The sequence below is a fragment of the Morone saxatilis genome, unplaced genomic scaffold (genome assembly GCF_004916995.1).
Source record: "Morone saxatilis isolate NCDOM2014 unplaced genomic scaffold, NCSU_SB_2.0 Contig22, whole genome shotgun sequence".
Taxonomy (NCBI): Eukaryota; Metazoa; Chordata; class Actinopteri; family Moronidae; genus Morone; species Morone saxatilis.
The window spans coordinates 11516850-11536091 of NW_023339785.1; the positions used below are offsets into that span (position 1 = coordinate 11516850).

General features: G+C 39.1%; 1 protein-coding gene across 2 annotated transcripts in view; it reads right to left on the bottom strand.

Moving 5' to 3' along the window:
* The window catches only part of fgf13a (fibroblast growth factor 13a), an 89952-nt gene that overhangs the window by 9447 nt on the left and 61263 nt on the right, over positions 1-19242 (bottom strand). For both annotated transcript variants that reach the window (XM_035668871.1, XM_035668870.1), the window contains 2 exons: positions 10946-11056; positions 5398-5501 (listed from right to left, as the gene is read on the bottom strand). In XM_035668871.1, the coding sequence (XP_035524764.1) occupies positions 5398-5501; positions 10946-11056 (215 nt within the window). The remainder of the gene's footprint in view (positions 1-5397; positions 5502-10945; positions 11057-19242) is intronic.

Genomic DNA, 19242 nt, shown 5'->3' on the forward strand with positions numbered 1-19242 from the left:
TTAGACCTGCCTATTATGGGAGAAAGAAAGTGAACAAGAGGACAGAAGAATGAAAGCTTTACTGTCTTTTATTCATATGCTATACCAGTTTATTTTTTTAACCAACAGTGATAGGTAGTTTCACCTACTTCTAAACATTATTTCAGATCAATGTTAGGGTTTGTTGGTATACATATGCAGGGTGTCTTACGTGTGTGTATGAATAGGGCTTTTTTTCACCCAGATGCTGGGCCAGTAATTCTAGGACTTGTTTTAATTGTGTTTCAAAAAGACCGCATCCATACTTAATTTTATGATTCATTACTTTAAAGATCTTCAAAACTCCACAAAAATATGACAGATTAACAGAACATCTGGATTTATCTTATCTGAATCACAACTAGGGCTGTCACAATAACCGCATAGCCACAAAACTGCAGCGTCATGTGATCAATCACTCATTACCATCATCATCGGCAAATTGTTTGTAGGGTCAGTCTCATGCCATTGCGCGATGCGTTTGAGATCAGAGCTGTCCCGCACGCAAAGACCCGCCCTACCTTGCCTCTAGTTGGTTGACAGACTCAACCCGAAGCATCATGGGATTGACAGTGGACGGCTAACAACATGTTAACAGCAACAGTAACATGGTACTGATGCAACTGTTGAGTATAACATACTGAAGGATGTTTCCCTGCCAATTTGTACTGTTCAAGAACATAAAACACATGGACGCACATGCACAGGCACACACTGCCCATCTGGGAAACCTCTTGTACTATACAATTACATAATTCAGCAATGGCAAGGGTAACTGTGAAATGAATATTCCATTAGCAAAGCGGTCATGTCAAGAAGACACGAGTTATGATGTGCTCTCGAACTGAATTCTGTTGGCTTCAGGGGAGTAATTAAAGCCCAATAGTGTTTTTTTCCTGATCCAATGAGCAGGAGGAGAAATACTAGCTTAATCTCCTCTCTAAAGATATTGGCCAGATTTTTCACAAGACAAGCCAAATCAATGCTGCGCACTGCCCCATGTGTACTCAGCTGCCATATCGAAACTAAGATGACACCAATTATGCCAATGAAATCAGGGCTGAGTGCTGTTCTAGTTTCTTTGCAGCCACATCAATGCTTGTGAGACTCACAAAAGCTAATGCTATGGCCGGGCAGTGAAGATAAATCTTCCTAAATCCAGCTTTTCAATGTCCCAGTCTTTTCAGTTGAGTGGAAGTGGATTAAAAAGCACCTTTTTCTTTAGCTAAAGATAAAGTACACTCATAGTGTTCATTGTTTGGGAATAAATTGGAGAGCTTTAAGCTAGTGGAAAAGACCCTTGCAAATACGAAACACAAATAGACACACCCACACAGGGTACACATTCAAGCCAGTAGCACATACACACACAACAGAAACTAGTTAATGACACAGCTCAATGGAGTGAAACCTTACAGCAGTGGTTATTTACCAAAGGCATTGTGCTTGCTAAATGGTTGAAAGGACATGGGTGTGAGCCAACTACATATCTAACAGGAGTGTATTATAATACAAATACATAATGTACAAGCACAACGATATTCAGACTTCTTTGCCATTTTCTGTTTGTTTTTAATTATGTTTATCCTGCATACATACAAATATGGTTTTATTGTTTTAGAATATAATGTGCTGTTATACAACCTCTGCATCCCTTATAAAGGTCACATTAAATTTATACCCAAAAATACTTTCACATAGGTGTAGCAGCTTTTTTTTCTTTTTAACCTCATCATTATCATCAACGATAATAAGGATCATCATTATTCTTATCTTATCTTGTGCATTATTAATATTACCTGTCCTTTCAGATGTTTAGCTGGAACTTAACGCATATCCACAGTGCCTTTATGAACGAGTAAGCATATGATGAGTTTCATGTCTTATGCGGGAACTCTGATGTATGACCGTCGCAGGGATTTAACTGACCCAGTGATGTGGGTTAAAAGAGCTTATATACCTCATTGCTAGTCTGAATATCTCCACCCCAAGAGCCCTGAACTCACCATTTTACACACACACACACACACACACACACACACACACACACACACAGCAGTTTAGACAAAGCTCAACTGGAGCCTCAGTAACTCACACTAATTCAAATATGACCCACCAGGATATTGATAACACCACTACAAGGCACCTTGTGAGATATTTAGACACCACTTAGCCCAGGTTCTAAAAAATATACCCACACATCTGTAAACATATCAAGAAAGATTCAGTGGAAGTATCTTCTGCATTGTTACAGATATAAGAGGGGTATTGGTTGGGAACAGTATGTTTTTGATTATTGTATATTATGTTGAAAACACTTTTTCCTTCTGTAAAATACTTCTGCAGTTCTGATGCCAAACTTGCTCCGATACTTTTGCTAAAAGGGCAAACAGGGAAAGAGAGGATAGTAAAGTAAAATACATATTAATTGGTTCTTCCTCTCCCACACATTGATGCTGAATATATTTTCACTGGTGCATTCTGCCTCACCCACACATGTCCACTCCTTTTCTCACTACTCATTTCTCTCTCTCTCTCTCATTCTCTCTCTTTCTCAGTGTATGCTCTTATAGAACACACATATACAGACAGATGCACATACACCATATGCATATGTGACATAACTATACGCTCTAAAAGCCACTCAAATTAATGATATCAAAGGAAACACATCAGATTAAATCTCAACATGCATACCAATTTATAATTTAGTAAGCATTAGAATTAGAATTGTGTCAAACATGTAAATTCACTATTCATGTAAAGCATCCTATTTAGGATATTGCATTCACTCACTATGCAGTCACATTTTCCTTCATACATGCACTTATGCTCACACATGTACAATAATAGGAGGTATCCTGATCCCAGCAGCAGCACTTTATCCCCTCAGCCAGAATACGTCATCTGTTGTCTCTCCACTGTTGATTGGGAATCTCCCTCCAATGCTGACCTGCTATTGGCTGGTTTAATGTTTGGCTTTAAGGCAGCACTTTGCCATAGCAGCAATCCCAGGAAGACAGGCACTATTAGGCAGTCAGCTACACATTCAATTCAATTCCCTCTCTAATTAAGCTGAAACAGAAAGCTCTACATCCCATCCCCCAACTATCTTTTCTAATTTAACACACCTACAAGATGTATTTCACATTAGGGCTGGTATTAAAAACAGCATAGAGGATATACGCTACGCAGCCAGCAGTATTCCTTTTGGACTGTAGCCTTTATGCTCTGCACCATTTTACATACCTTTAACACATTTATACATTACAACACAAAACAGAATAAGCTGCAATCAATTCTGTGCTTGCCAGAAGAAGAAGCTAGTATTGTTATACAATTATTTTTTTGTGGTTCAGATTCTGATTCTGCCTACTGTAATATACAATTTTATTTTAGGCAGATCTGTCTTAAATAGTAATGAAGTTTATCTACACTGTATTATATATAGAATATTTCAGAACAGATGTCAGATGCTTCAAATTTATATTATAATATACATATAAAGGAAAATGAAAAAACTGAGAGAACAAGAAGCACCTAGTTTGCCCAGAGATAACACTGTGTGAGGTCCAGCAGTACCAAAAATAGGTTATTATCAAGCATGACTGTGTATTATGAATTTAAAAGCTGAAAGAAAAACTAAAAGAATATTATGCTCATCTAAAGTAACTTCTTGGCATCAACATTTTCCAAAAACTTTACCAATAAAAGGAAGTTTAGAAATAATAGATCCTTTGCTGCCACTCTCTGTTTGTAGAGTGTTTTCCAGCAGGATCCATCTTTATTAAATTAATCCTACAGCTTGCTGCATATGCTTAATTACTGACAGTCAAGCTCATATTATTATTATTAGACTGCTAAATACAGCGCATGAATGTGTGTGTGTTGTAGGAAGGGGTTTAAGGAGTATGTTTTATTTCAATTATTCTTGTATATTCCCCTCAGGCATGCTTAGCTGGGGCAACCCCCATGGATATGTCGCCAAACAAATGCTAGCGCTCATTAAAATGTAATTATAGGTGGGCCACACAATCACTCGCCACACTCTCTACAGTGATTATGTTGTCATTCTTCTGGTCTTACACTACACTGAGATTCTTGTTTCTAAAATACTGTAACTGCTAACTTAGATTAAAATAGATTTGGTAAAAACACTGCATTTCAATGGACAGCATTATTATCAGCACATAGTGGCGCATACCTTAGCTAATTGGCTCCCATCTTTTCTGCTATCATCCATTCAGATTTATACAGATGTAAATCCTGGCAGTTTTCACTGTTATTTTGCTGATATTTGTATAATGCTGCTTGCTGCAGTAGCTATCATCAGCACCTAAATCTCCTTGTTAGTGTGTGTCTTTGCTAAGATCTAATGGTCATATGTGGTTATTCAGGGATTGATCCTTTCAGCAGTGTCCTTGTTGGATTTCTTGAGAGCTTACTCAAAGAGCAGAGCCTCTTTCACCAGATCTCAAGGTATAATCATTTGCAGTGTCTCTCTCTGACTGAACTAATGATTGGTGAGAGCCATCAAATTAACCCAGTTCATTAATGCATTTGTGTGCTTGTGTCCATGAGAGAGTGAAATCAGGGTAAAGGCCAGCTTTCCTTCTTCCTTCATCACATTACTGCCTAAGTATGTAATAGATAATTTGTCAGTGGTAGCTACAGAATAAAAAGCTACAAGATCATTAGATTTTCCCTTTCTGAGCTTGTTTCTATCAATCACCATTGTGTCTGCCTACTGAGACCTTTACCATACAGAACAATCTTTACTAATTTGACTGAGGATTCTGTTAACAGTAAATGCGTGTGTCTGCACACCCTTTGGGTGCACATCCAACCAGCCTGTCAGTCTTCTAAGTGACGCCTGCTGCACAATGAGACGGTGGCATTTGGGAGGAAGACTAACAGGGACATTGTTCAGCGTGCAACTGAATTATTCATAACATTGCACATTTAATCAAAGATGAAGAGCCAGCTGCCGAGATCGGATATGTCACTGCTCCGCCTGCTTACACAATCCTTAAACTTTTTATTGACACTGAATGATATCAGAAATGTTATTCTTTCATGGGCACTGTGAAAGTGCGTTACCCATTTCCTGCAAAAAATAGAAAGGAAAGAAAAAAAACATCTGCTGAAACACACTTAAATGTAAAATAACTGCTATTCCTTTAAAAGCATCTATCTTCTCTCTCACACGTTTTTGTTATTTTTGTATTTCTTACAATCGCTCATGTCACCATAGTAACTCAGATGTCTGCCAGAGATCTAACATTCTCTGTGGATACAGCTGGACCAGAAGGTCAGCCACTAGGATATACAACACACATGCACACAAACACTCACACATACATTAAGTGAGACACTTACTGATGTGTACAGGTAGCCCTCACTGTTCATAGCCAGATAGAGTTTGGTCTGCACCCCCTGGATGGCCACCACTCGCAGCCCCACTGGAATAAGGTTGAACATGGCTGGAAGGAGACAGACAGCAGAAACAAAGCATAAAAAAAATGTATACTTCTATGCCCATGTAATGCATGTATTATATATATGAAAAAGCCAATTAATAGTATTATGCATTTACCAAAAATTCTGATAATGATAATTGAGATGTATAGCAGTTGAGAAACATTTCGGTGCTCAGGGCAGGGCAGCTTGTGCTAATATAGTAGATAAATAAATGAGGCAAAATTAACACTGCCACTTAAGTCACTGTTCCACTGTCACAGTGCAAGCCAGAAAGTGGACGAATGTTACTGAGATAAATTTTAAAGCAAGCCAAAAGCATAGTGACCAGGTGACCCATGTAGCATTCATCATTCATGCGTTAAAAAAGGTGTTATTCGTGTTCCCTCACTAGATCTGGATGGAAGAGTGAGTTGTCAAAACCAAAGCACAAATCCCAGGGACTCAGTCACCCTCTCCCAAGGGTGTTTCATAAAGCACGCGACCGAAACAGAGAAATTGTTGACACACCCAGGAACGGAAATCATAGGCTGTGCAAAGTTAAGCCTAAGTATTGCAAACACAATATGTACATTTCTTTCAGATGGAACGAAATAAAATATTCAAACAAATCATGCTGTCAAACACAAATCTCTGATAATGACTGCTGCTGTTATGTGACAATAGTGCTTTTCTTTGTCATGCCCATCGTTACATATAAGTGCAGGAAGAGAAAACACTTGTACACCTCTGTCCATAGACTTTATGCTCATACTCAAACACACACACATACTGTATAAACCTGTCTGTGACCAGCGGGCTGAGTCGTGAGGCTGAGAGAGCCAGCAGCAGCCCAGCTGGTCAATGAGGTACACCTCTACCTAATTAATGTCGCCCTGTACTGTATACGAGTGTGTCTGCATGTGTTTCATAAGATGCTGGCAGGGAACCCACGGGCTGAATAGAGGAGAGCACATAAACATCCACCTGAAAGTCTGTAGTCGTGCTTCCATCCCAAAAAATGGAAATTAAATTATTTTTTAACATTTTCATTTCACATTCTCCAATTGCACAAATGTGTCGCCATTACACACCAGATAAAAACATCTCAGTAACTAAAATGTGTATCATACGTGACATCCTAACCTGACCTTTCCTCTATATTTAGTCGAACATCAGTAGTGGTGGCTACTAGTCTTGAGTCTTCCTAGCTAGGCTACCTATGGATTCTAAATCCAAAAAAAGGAACATCTCAGAGGAAAATAGAGAATTGAATAGTGCGTGGATAGATTTGTTTGCTTTCACTACCAACGCTGCTGGCTTACTGATATGCTTGAGCTCCAGCGACAAAGAAGCATTATAAAGCTAATATGTTTTGCTGCTCCATACAGATTTTCTTTTTTTGGCCAAAAACGGCTCTTTTGATAGTAAAGGTTGCTGACCCCTGCTTTAGACACATGTGAGAGGAGAAATTTAACTTAATTCTCACATCAGTTAAGCTGTGAGTCAGAGTATGCCCTTACTATAGCCCCCTTGTCAACCACTTAGTAGATCTCAATCTGCAGACTCCTTTGAGTGCACTATAGAGGCTTTTTGATGGGCTGTTTCATCTGCCCTTATCACTTTAACACTGCAAACCTGCTTCTCTCTGGGCTTTCATTGTAAACAACAGCCATAGGAATGCATAATGTATTTACTTGGTAGAGAAAACGGGCATTGCTAGCGTATTCTTGGTTCAGTGGAAAGTCGTTTAAGTCCAAGAACCACTCACTCTGTGGTCCTTCCCTCTTTCTATGCCTCTCATTCTCTATCTGTCTCTCTATATTTACCTCTGTTTCTTGATAATATAATATATCAATAACAACAAAAGAATGTCAGGATTTATCTATCTGTCTGAACGGAGGCTACATTGGATGGTGACTTTGTTATTATATTATATTGTTTTTATATGATCCAAATTCCCCATCCATTTTTCCTGAAACAGACTTCCCCTAACTGATACTGTTTTTTGCATGGTGGAGGGTCCTCAGTGCACCTTACATTTTAGTTATATTCTCAGATACAGTATGGTTGAGTTACTTTGTTTACTAACTTCAGTTCATGCTACAATTGCACCACTTTTCAAAAACATAGTTAGCAACAGTCCTATAATGGTACAGCAATCAGGAGATGGCTCCCTAGGGGAGGACACACCACTCTCAGTCTTGAAGCTTTCAAAATGACAGATTGTTGTATCTTTGGTGATGCCTGCTTTGGCAGCTATGTACTGTACAGCAGATGCTTCCAGTAAAATGTTTTTTTTAAACCGATAGGACTAACTATTTATAACCTCAATATCTGCAATATTTTATGGGTACTGTACAGTAAGCGTGTGCATTTATTAAGCTGTTAAACCAATGCTACATCTGCTTGCCAAATTTGTATTTTTTGACTATCCACCAAACAATAAAATGTGCAATTATGGGTCACATCTGAGATGCACTAATAACAACACTCTCTCTCAACTTTAACATAAACTATACTCAGTGTATGTACATAATAACTTCCAACATTTAGTAAGAATGATTTGATTGGAGGGTCTCAAATCACAGACTCTGGAGACCAACAGAAAGCAGGTTATCATCACAAACAAAGACTACCCCCATGATTTTAACAAAAAAATGTTTGGGGCATTCTTCAATACTGCAGTGCAGCGGCTCATTACAGGTTAGAGATGGCAATAATCTTTCTCCACAACCATTGTTCAGATTGATCCACCTTGGTTTGTTTGTATATGGAGCTAGAGGGGGATGTGAGGTATTGTAATTCATAAGACATCTCTCCTCACTGCTATGTCAAGTGTCAATGTCGTATCTGTGTAGAAACATTTTGCATCTTGTTTTTGTTATATGTAGCACAGTTTTAGATTTGATGATTTAATTTCTTCCATTCCTGAAACATCTTGCCACGTGAGCGGTTTATGTCTTTATAATTGCACCTCTCTCGCTCTGCGTCACAGTTTTCTCCCTTCATACTCCCACCATTTGGTGCACACTAACAGATCTGCAGTCCACTTCATTTCAGAAGGATTACCAGCCTGTGCACTGATGGGAGATTTTCAAGAGGGGAAACTCAATTACTTCCTGGCTCCTAGAAACACCTGAGCACACTGAAGAGGATGACAGGGCTGCCACCCACACATAGACCTTTCCTAGTGCAGAGAGGCATGGATGGAGAAGGGTGAGGAGGCCTGAGGGACAGTTTTCACGATTGCTTGCAGGCTGTCTCCGTGTCTTCCACTCACTAACAGCCTAGGAGTCATGACCAATTCAGTGTGACAATAAACCTGAAGGTTCCTAGCAATTGCTAGTCACATTTTAAACATTTTTATCCTTTCTGTTATTCATTCTGGGAACAGCATGCCTGCAATTAAACCAGCATAAAGGGGCATAGTATTGGAGCTAGAAAAGTAAGCTGTTGTGACAACATTACACAGCACTTCTGTGGTCTGATTACTGTGCAACTGCAGTGGCTATATATATATAAGTATATTGGGTTACTTTAAGAAAAATGTAAGGCTGAATTAGGTAAATTATATAAGACTTTTATTAATTTACACATTAAATTTGATTTGATTGCATTTGTGATTGTGTGTGATTGCATGAAGGATGCCACTTTTTATAGACTACTGTATCATGAGGAAGCTCAAAATGGACATTAGTTGTTAATTAGTGAGAGACGTGACCACTGAACAAGACATGACTCTTAAATTTCTCTTTAGTTAAGTAAGAACACAAGGACATAAACATTCTTTGTTCAAGTTTCCAAGGTTGTCTCCTCCTGTCATTAAACTGTGAATTTGTAAACAGTCTGTAGCAATTAAATTGGTAAGTATCTGATGTGAATTACATGCCAGCAGACATGCGATTTCTCTTCCTAATTCTGTGATCAACGGTATCTCCAATCTTGCTGACAATACATTAGACAAATGTAAAAAACTTTTGAGTCTATTTATAAAGTCTATTTATAAAAAACTATATCTAGGACAAGACTGAGAATGAACTGCATTTTGAACACGTCTTTTTTTTTTACCCTCTGGATACCCAGGGGGTTTGCTCTGTTGTGGCGCAACACAAAAAAATGGTTGACACTGTATAAAATGGGAGACAAATCACTGGGACTTATGAGACTTGGATTTGATATTTCTGACATTGTTTACATTCTTAATAAAAATGTCACAGAAATATTAAACTTCTTAATTACCGCAGCTAAAAGGCCAAGACTAAGCCAACTACAGTAGAAAAGATCAAATCCTTGTTTTTGTGTGTATATGTTCATTTGAGTAGGTCCTCTCCCACCATCACAAGACACCAGTAACTCCAAGAGGACTGCGCTCTCCGTCACCATGGAGACAAGCGCACCCAGCGCCTAACAATGCTATTTTTGGAGCAGTGCAAAGAGCTTCACTCTTTCTCCTTTTCCTATTCAGCAGCACTCTTTAATTTTCTCTTCAAAAACTATTTTGGTGCCAATGCGGGCCAGTTGTTATGTAAGTCAACAGAAAAGTGAGTCCATGTAGACATGATGGGTGATGGGTGGGGTGGTCGGAGTGTGAAGTGAAGTATTGTGTGTGTGTGTGTGTGTGTGTGTAAGCTGTTATTTCATCATATTTATTTCTACTCTTGCATGTAGTTTGCTCTGTGTTGTATTTAATTTTGCTATCTGTTATTTAGAAAGGGTGTTCTGCTTAGACAACATCCCACTTGCACAGAGCTACTATTTATATGTAAGATACAAACACCAGCTCCACCAAGGGAGTAATTGAATACAGAGGTACTAATTCAGAGGCTCCAGAAGTGTTTACATCCGCTTAGTGTCTGGATTACACAGCAAGTATTACATCAAAGCTGTTTCAGTGTGCCACACAGATCTTTTCCTGAACTATATTGTTTTGGTATGGGGGTAATGTGTATTTCACATAGGTCACTAACAGCTGTACTGCTGTAATCTTTTTCAGCATGTACTGTAGTGTTCACTGCACAGTCTAATTATAAGGTGGTCTATTTCTGCTGTATTGTTACCAGACAAGTGGCTGTGCTGTTACTCTTCCATTGATCTCCTCTTTAATCTGTCTATTGGAAAACAAAGAGCTGGTGGGTGTAATGGCAATGATAGGGATGCATCAATACATAGTATGAGAAAACATAGTACAGGCTCTCACCAGAGAGGCAGTGTGTAGGGGAGTAAAAAGCCAATTATCTGTGTTCAGGCTACCATAGGACAACATTAATTAGATAAAATTTGACTTCAGTTTTTCTCTATGCAGTGATCCAATACTGTTTATCCACAGAAGTGAAAATAAAAACAAGCAGAATTTTGAACAGTTTGGATGCTGGATCCTGTCTGTAGTATGTGGAACTGATCCACTGTACAGCACAGCAGTGGATGTATGATAAATGAGCGGAACATAATATTAGTTAGTTAAACTTACTGTAACCATTTTCCTCCTCCTTCGTTCCATCAATGGTTCCATCTGCCTGCAGCTGCAGGTGGAAACCTTGTCGACTGTACAGCTTCGTCACAATCCCCTTCAGCTGGGGCTCTGTGGAAGCAGAGGGGACAGAGAGAGAGGAAGACGCGAGAATGAAACCACAGACTGTAGAAAAACATGAATGTAGCAACGAGATGACACTTAAGGGACGTTTTGAAGCTTCCGTTTCAGTTGCCTTCTCGCTGCGATATTGGAAGTAACTGGAGCCACAAAATCCAATTTAGTCAAAAGGTTGTGAGGCTGAGTGGAGCGAGGTAGGATAAAAAGGAGTCTGACTGTGATAGGCTGAGACACCTGTGAAGTAAACAAGTTCAAAACCAACAAAAAACATGTGGGGGGATGCAAATTAAACTATTGAGACATCTGGCCTTGTGGAAAAGAATGAGAGTTTTTCAGTGGAGCTGTAGTTTAACGAACTTTGACCACTCAGTCATGGTGGTTGCCAATACATGAAATGAGAGGACTGATGAAGGCCAATGGCTTGCTGATATCCTATATGCAGATTCAAACTGATTTGTATATACTTTACAAGGGCCATTTCACTTTTATTGTAAATTGTATTATATTGTATTTAAAAATATTTAAATGGCAAAATGATAAGGAGTGCAGTTTGATCAATGCTGCTTGTCTTTTCTCAATATTGAGATGGCTAAAAGATACAGGCCCTATGGCCTGACAACAGAGAAATAAGACCACAGAAGGACAAAAGCAAATAATATCAAATTTAAAAATGGCTTTAGGGGGCGTGTGGTGGCTCAGTGCTCTAAGATGGCTGAGGAAATTTCTTGCATCTTCCCGTCGTTCTCTACTGCATGAGAACTGTCCAGTAGAGTGTTAGAAAAATAATCTGGTTCCTAGAAAACCACAACATTAATTGTTGGGGATATGTACAGTCTAAATAAGAAAAATCTAAATTTCAATAAAATCTGTGATATTTAGTACATACTTTGAATTTCAGAAATTCAAATTAAATGACATTGAATTTTACAGTACATGCAAATGATAGTACTTGTGACATTTTATGATAAATTGAAGAAGGAGCTGTATTGTTCAAATATCTGGTAGAAGATGTAAAACAAAATGGAATATAAAGTAATGAAAATAGTGATAGTTTTACTTATAAAATGGCCACTATCAGGAGTGGCAACATATAAAACAGTCTTAAGTCTAAAAGACAATAGTTTTAAGGGGCAGAGCATTTACTTTTGAAGTGGCTGGGTAGCCTGTCTGTGGTACATTGGGGTAATGTCTGATAAGAGCTAAGTGCTTTTCCTTTCCCTGGTTACTGTCCCTAGTGGAGTGTCCTTTACTGTGGTTTACCACACCTTTTATCTATCCTTTCATCTCTTACCTTTCAGTACTGCCATATCTAGCCCTGCTAAGGTTACTTTTGTTGCAGAGAAGGTTTATTCTGTGTGTACACCGCAAATATTGTATGGACTTTGTTGTAAAACTTTGTGCATTTCATTATCAAGTTATGAGACCGAAGTGTAGCCTGAAATCGGATCTACATTTGGATGACTTTCACGTATGGACATACATTTAGAAATGTACACATCAGCATGTGCTGTAAACACAGAAGAGTCCATGTGCACACTACATTCACATACAGTCCACTCTGTATTTCCAAAAGATGCCAGTTCGTTGTTTTTGGTGAGGCACCATGTGTAAGTCACACACAGATGACGCCTTCTCCTTGGCACTCATTGCTTCCTCCACAGGATAGAAATGGAAATTGGAAGTGAGAGGGGTGCAAAAACTGTAGGATAGTTGTTGCATAAACATGCACCATAACCTCCAGGTGCATCATGTACAGAGTTATAAAACTGCTTGGGAATGAATGAAGTGGATGAAATTAAATAATGCTTGTGAGAAATCACAGAGCTGACTCTTGTAAGACTGTGCAGTCATCATGTCCACACACATCAAGTAACAAGACATACAACTGACAAAAGGTGAGCTTTGGGCGCGAGTATTATGTGATCAGATCAGATATGCAGCTGTGGTCCCCTTAGCACTGGATTTGTAAGAAAGTGGGTGCTTTAGGCTATAGAGACGCACTTCTGTCACTGCAATCATAAGTGCTCTGAGAGCCACCCTGGACCTTGGCTCACATGTCCAGGGATACACTTAACACTTATGAACACTAATAATACTATTATAATAAGTACTAATACTTAGTGTACATACTTATTACTTACTTAAGTGTACAAGTGTGTACGTACAATACTTATAATTTTATTTTGAGTTCTGAGAATCAAGCACCCTTATTTCTTCTTATCTGCCAATTATTTTTTTTAGTTGGATACATTTCAGCAACACAGAACTTTGCCAACATATGGGGAAATATAATTTTTGAGGTCTGCTTAAAAGTCTATATTAAAGAAACTATTATTTAGATCTGTGCGTCAGCTTGTATCTTATTAGAGATTCATTATAAAATTATATTTGAATTATAGTTTACCCAAAGATACCAAATATTAATAATATTAATCCGTTTTGGGAGACTGTGAATACAGACATTTTAAATTGCCTGTGATGAATAGATTATGCAATTTCATGTGAACAGTAAATAATGACTCATAAGTGACAGTGAAGTCTCTAGTGATTTCCAAAATTGACTTAATAAGCACATGTATATATTGTCCAGTGTGGACTGAATGAGTAGATGGTGTAGGACAAAATATCATTTGAATGCATCCCTCAGAGCAGCCTGAGATGCTAAAGGTGTGTGGACAAACTTTAGAAAGCAGCCCCTTCATTCTCCCACCAACTAATTTGGTCATTAATCGGTTGAAGCAGTACTCAGTATACAATCTATATTTTGTTTAGGGGACATCTGCAATATAATGGCACCCTACAACAGATACAGAGTCAGTGCTCATGAGGATGTAATAGCCTGAGGAAATTGCGCAACAGACCTGGTCGTCTCCTTCGCCTCTTCTTCGAGCCAAAGAGTTTGACCCGGGAGAAAACGTTTAGTCGACTGGGTTTTTCACAGGTTCCTTTGGCTTTACTGGGGCTGCTAACGCAGCGGCAGGCATTAGTCTTCTCCCGCTCCCTCGCCTGCCTTTTCTGTCTTATGAGGGAGCTGGCGATCGCTGCAGCCATGGCCAGTTTGGCAGAGCTCTGAAAAAAACTTCCGGAGAAGCCTGAAAATAATCACCCCCTCCTTTGAATCCACAAAACTGGATTCCGAAGGAAAACGTCCAGGCGCAGTGGAAACAATCTGAGGCAACTACAACGACTCGTTAAATAACAGAATTTGCCAAGTGGATTATGAGGAGTAGACAGTAAAATAGTCCCAGTGGTGCGGTAAAGCCAGCTAGATAATGTCCAAATAAATCATTGTTTTTTTCATGAAGTTGGTCGTTATTCAGGAATCGTCCCTTGTATCTCCGAGGAAAAAGTGAAACTTAAAAAATAAAACCCACACGTTCCACCGCGAAGCTTCACAAAGACTTTCACCACAGCAGGTTGCATGTTCCTCCAACTGTATCATTTTCTCGGCATCACAACCAACACGCACAACCCCAGTCTCTGTAAGCGCTTTTGCATCACCCACCCCCCCTCCAAAACTACATGGCCGCGCACATGGTTTTCGGGTAGGCAGATAGTCGTGAATGAACCTCAATGCGCAGCTAAAGGATGGAAACACCTGTTTGCAGACGCCGGGACAGTGTTTGCAGTGCTCTTTCTCTGCTCCCCCTAATCCCTCACTGGAGCTGTGAGGCAGACTTACACCGCGTTTTGGGCAAAGCAACACAGATACAGTGAACCACTCACTAAACGGATTCCGTTTGTTTTTCTCTCTTTAGTTGCAGCGAGGTAAGGCAGGGTGCTCGCAGGAGGCGCCTCATTCTGGATGCAGTATCCGAGCGCAGCGCAAAGCTCACTCAGCTGTGCTGCTCAGAGCATCCTACCGACAACCTGGAGGATGAGCAGTGGGGAGGAGGGAGAGGACAGGGACTCTAACTAGTGAGACACAGACCTAGGCAGTGTGCACAGAAGATGAATATCTCCATATAGGTCGTCGTATGAGATAATCCAAGTTACATATCCAGTGAAAGGGGCGTATATGGCGTGGAGGCGGGGAGGTGGCAAATAGGAGAAAGGAGAGAGGAGGGAATACCACATATTGTAGTTTTTTTTTTATTTTTAGACTGGACAGAAAGTATTGTGTGTGTGTGGGGGGGGGGCTCATGTTTCAAATTTGGGTGAGGACGAGCCTCCAACTGCAGACTACGGGAATGTTATAACATAAAAAGATGATTAACTAAATAGGCTATTAACTATAGTAATTGCAAACATGATCAATTTATGTTATTGCTCACTTTAGCGTGCAGATGCCTGTGAGGGACAAAACAGCAGGCATTCACCATCAGACGTCAGCAGCTGTTAATGCAAGATGGATAAAGTGGAATAAGAAGTGATGTGGGATGGAATGAAATCAAAACTGCGTCAAGCCCGTGGATCATACGGCATCACAAATCCCCATGTAATTAATATAAACAGAAAAAAAAAAAGAATCAGCAGCCATTCCACGTGTAAGATCATGTAACTTTAGATCATGTAACTTTGACAATAGGCTGCCACTGGTAAATTCTGCATTTACATCATGAACATACCACCTGAAAAAAAGAGCTATTTCAGCAATTATAAAGCCCAGACCAAAGGTTACCGTATGTACATTTTTACCACAGACTTCCGACTCCGTTGCTTTTTCCTCAGTCCTATATTAACAGCCTTAACCAATGGTGCCATCTACAGTCCTAAACCAAAACTGTCCTTTTATTTCTTTCCTCTAATTAATAATAGACGCCAGTAACACACCTCAAGATTAGGTATTTTGCGTTGAGTAAATATAAAGGCGTCGCATAGTTTGAGTATGAAATATCGCGAAATAGATTTAGAGTAAAGAAACAAACAAACAAACAAAAAACAACAAAAAAAACTAAAATATAAATCTCCTACACGTGTTCTGGATTAACACAAAAGCTCTAACCAAGCAGACTGCAGATTCACTGTTTGTTCAGCAAACACTTCAGCACCACGGACAGCTCCAATGCGGTTAACTACTGCAAAGAAAATCACCTCTTATCCAATATCACACTAAACACTACTACTGGTATTACTGAAAGGCAAACCATTGTACTCAAGATAACATGGGAAGTTTAATCTTAATAACACAAAAAAAAAACACCATTTCAGATTAAAAAACAAAACAAAACAAAAACAAAACAAATGCAGCGTAAAGTCAAAACCAAGAACATCAGCCTACCTGAAACTGATTTTCTCAAGGGGAAAGTCATTATTCTCTACAGCCAAGCCAGAAGCAGAGAGTGGGATACTTGCAGTCCTTCGGTAGTGAAGTGAGGGCGAGCAGTCTACAATCAGCAAAGTTCAGACCATTGTCAGACAACTGTCAGAGGCGCAGTGGAAGAGAAAGCGTCGAGGCGTGGCCATCAACAGGAAGAATCATTACAGGACATTAGCGACATGCCATTATGACTTCTAAAATGCTCATTAAACATTCATTTAGAGGTCTTGTTGATCCGGCAAACACGGGCGTGTGTTCACTGTGCTGCTGCGCTCTGCGGGGGCCAGATTGAAGAAAAGTGATCGAAAATGTAGGCTGAGATTGTACTTCCTTCTTGGGGCAGAGAAGACTTTGCTCTCGTATTACAAAAAATGATGTAAAATGATCCGATAATGCGTTGACTAAACCGGTTATACGGGCCTGTCCACTTTCGACTGAAAAAATATCGACGTACAATCAACTGAGACAACATGCATTAGGGAAAGTGTTTTTTACGAAGACATTCTCTGTTCTGTGAAACTGTAGAGGAGGTTTAAAAACAAAACGCCCGGATAATACTGAGATTGACCAAATATGGCATTGGATTATTTATCAGCATTCCTGCATAAATTACTGTCAGTACAACTTTGGTATGGTCTCTTGATTTGCTTGTACAGCTCTATTTCATGTTAGTCCACTTATGTACGGCATATAAGTAAATGTGTCTCTTTTATAGACGTGATTACAGAAGTGAAAGCGGTGATGCACTTCATATAATGATATACTAAACAATGAGCTCTGGGATACAGTGAGCCCTTTACAGTAGCAAGGGGTCAGTGTGCTGTGGCGACAATGCACAGCTCTGAACACTAGATGGAGCAAGTGGGCTGTCTATCAAGAGCAACATACTCACCCTAAAGGAAAAATTCATCATACATCATATTGTATTGTACCCATATTAGACATGTACTTCTCTGCTAATGATTTAACCACTTGCCACAAATTTAATGTAGAGCTTATGGTTGTGAATTAGAAATTGGCCTAATATCTATGTAGAAATAGCAATTTTAATAATCAGTCATTTTTGCAGACTGGGGACGGTACTATATCACGCGTAGTACTGATACGTACCTACGTATATATCACCCACGTTAGTGCCCCAGCTAGATTATGCGCTAGTATAGTATATACTAATGCCTGTCCGCATCAGAGTAAGACAATAAATCAATTAAGTCACCAGTGCAATAAAATACGTGTTTCATTCAGAGATCGAGTGATAATGCAAGATGCTGACCAGTCAGTCATGCAGGATCTGGCTACCAATATATTGATTTACAAGGGATGTGGCTTAAATGACATGACATGAGCCACTAAATAGATAAAAGCATTTGTTTTCCCTTTTACTGTTATTGATGTTCTCCATAGATGGCTCTCTGTAATGGCGTAGAGTATAACCTTTCACCCGGCACAGTCTAAGAAAAGATCGTCGCCAAAGTTGTTTCAAGGTTGAACTAAGCTTTATAGAGTCATCATTATCTTGAGAACAGCTGGCACCTTTTAATGTAGTAATTATATCAGCAATCTTTACTGTCACAAAGGCTTTCCTATAACAAAGGAAGATCTTACCGCAAGCAACACAATAAAAACATTTTTATAGCTGAGGAATGAAATGAACTGAACATTAAAGATCATCTATGAAGCATGCTATCCTTTCCTTTGGCTGGTGATGATCTAAACTTGGTTCAACTAATAATGTTGTAAATCTGTTGTAATTGATGCTTCACAGTTTCCTCATTTCTTTCATCTCCTTCTTGCGCACACAGGGAACATCATTTTTACACAACAAAATTATTGAGATAAGAAATCAATTCAGATCAAATTAGTAATTTATGTACTCTTTCTACCAGATTCCCTAGTCTAAAAACTAGTCTAAAACTTAGACAGTTCTAGTAGAGATATCCAATTCATCTGGTGGATGAGCTATAGATCTTTCATACATTTACACTCAACATTTACACAGTAGTTTGTTTAGTTAAAGCTTGTGCTTTTTCTTAATACTATAGCTACGTAGCTGTAGCTATGAAATGGCTAAAAGGTAGTTGTAATGCAGTGTGTCAGTTTAAATGTGGCAATTTTATTATACTTTACTTATACTACACTTATGAGAAATTATAAAAATACATGGACCAAATAAAATAAAAAGAAAAATCTTAATATTTTGACCATGGTACTCTTTCTACCACGGTCTGGGAGATTCTGCTTGGCTGCTGGGTGTTCATTAATTCCTGATGTAGGACACCTTCTAAGTAGTTCCAGTGAAACTGTATTTTCTAAATTAATGGTCTGAAATAAATTGAATGCCTCATATTCTGCACACGACAGGATGGCAACTGTAACTCATAACCCCTACACTGCTCCTCTGAACTTACTAATAGTTTGTATAAGTGCTCATCCCACATCCTATCTGCTGTTCAACTCCCTACTTCAGGCTGCGGCCAACAGTAAGTTACACATGAATTATCATTGTTCGTAAAAATCCTAATATTGATTTGGGGACAGTGATGTGGCTGGGTAGCTAGCTAGTCTTATTGCTAAACATAAACTGTCTATATTTACTATTTGTCAACCGTACGCAGTGTTATTGACTTTGAATCTTGCTAGCTCTCTGGTTCTTAGCTGAGCCAAAGGGCTGTATGAGCTGAGAGAACTAGAATTATCTCCTGTTGCTAAGTCGTATCTAAGGTTTGTCCCTTATGGGATGGTAATGATAGTTCCAGATATTAGTCAAATTTCTCAGGTTTTGCCAGGGAAACGGAGTCATGGTTTATAAATACAACTTCAGATTTTGATTGCAAAACACGCACGAATATGTTAATGAATGGTGTTAATCTTTGGCAAATGACCATGGTATAATGGAGATAACGCCCTTTGAGGTGTA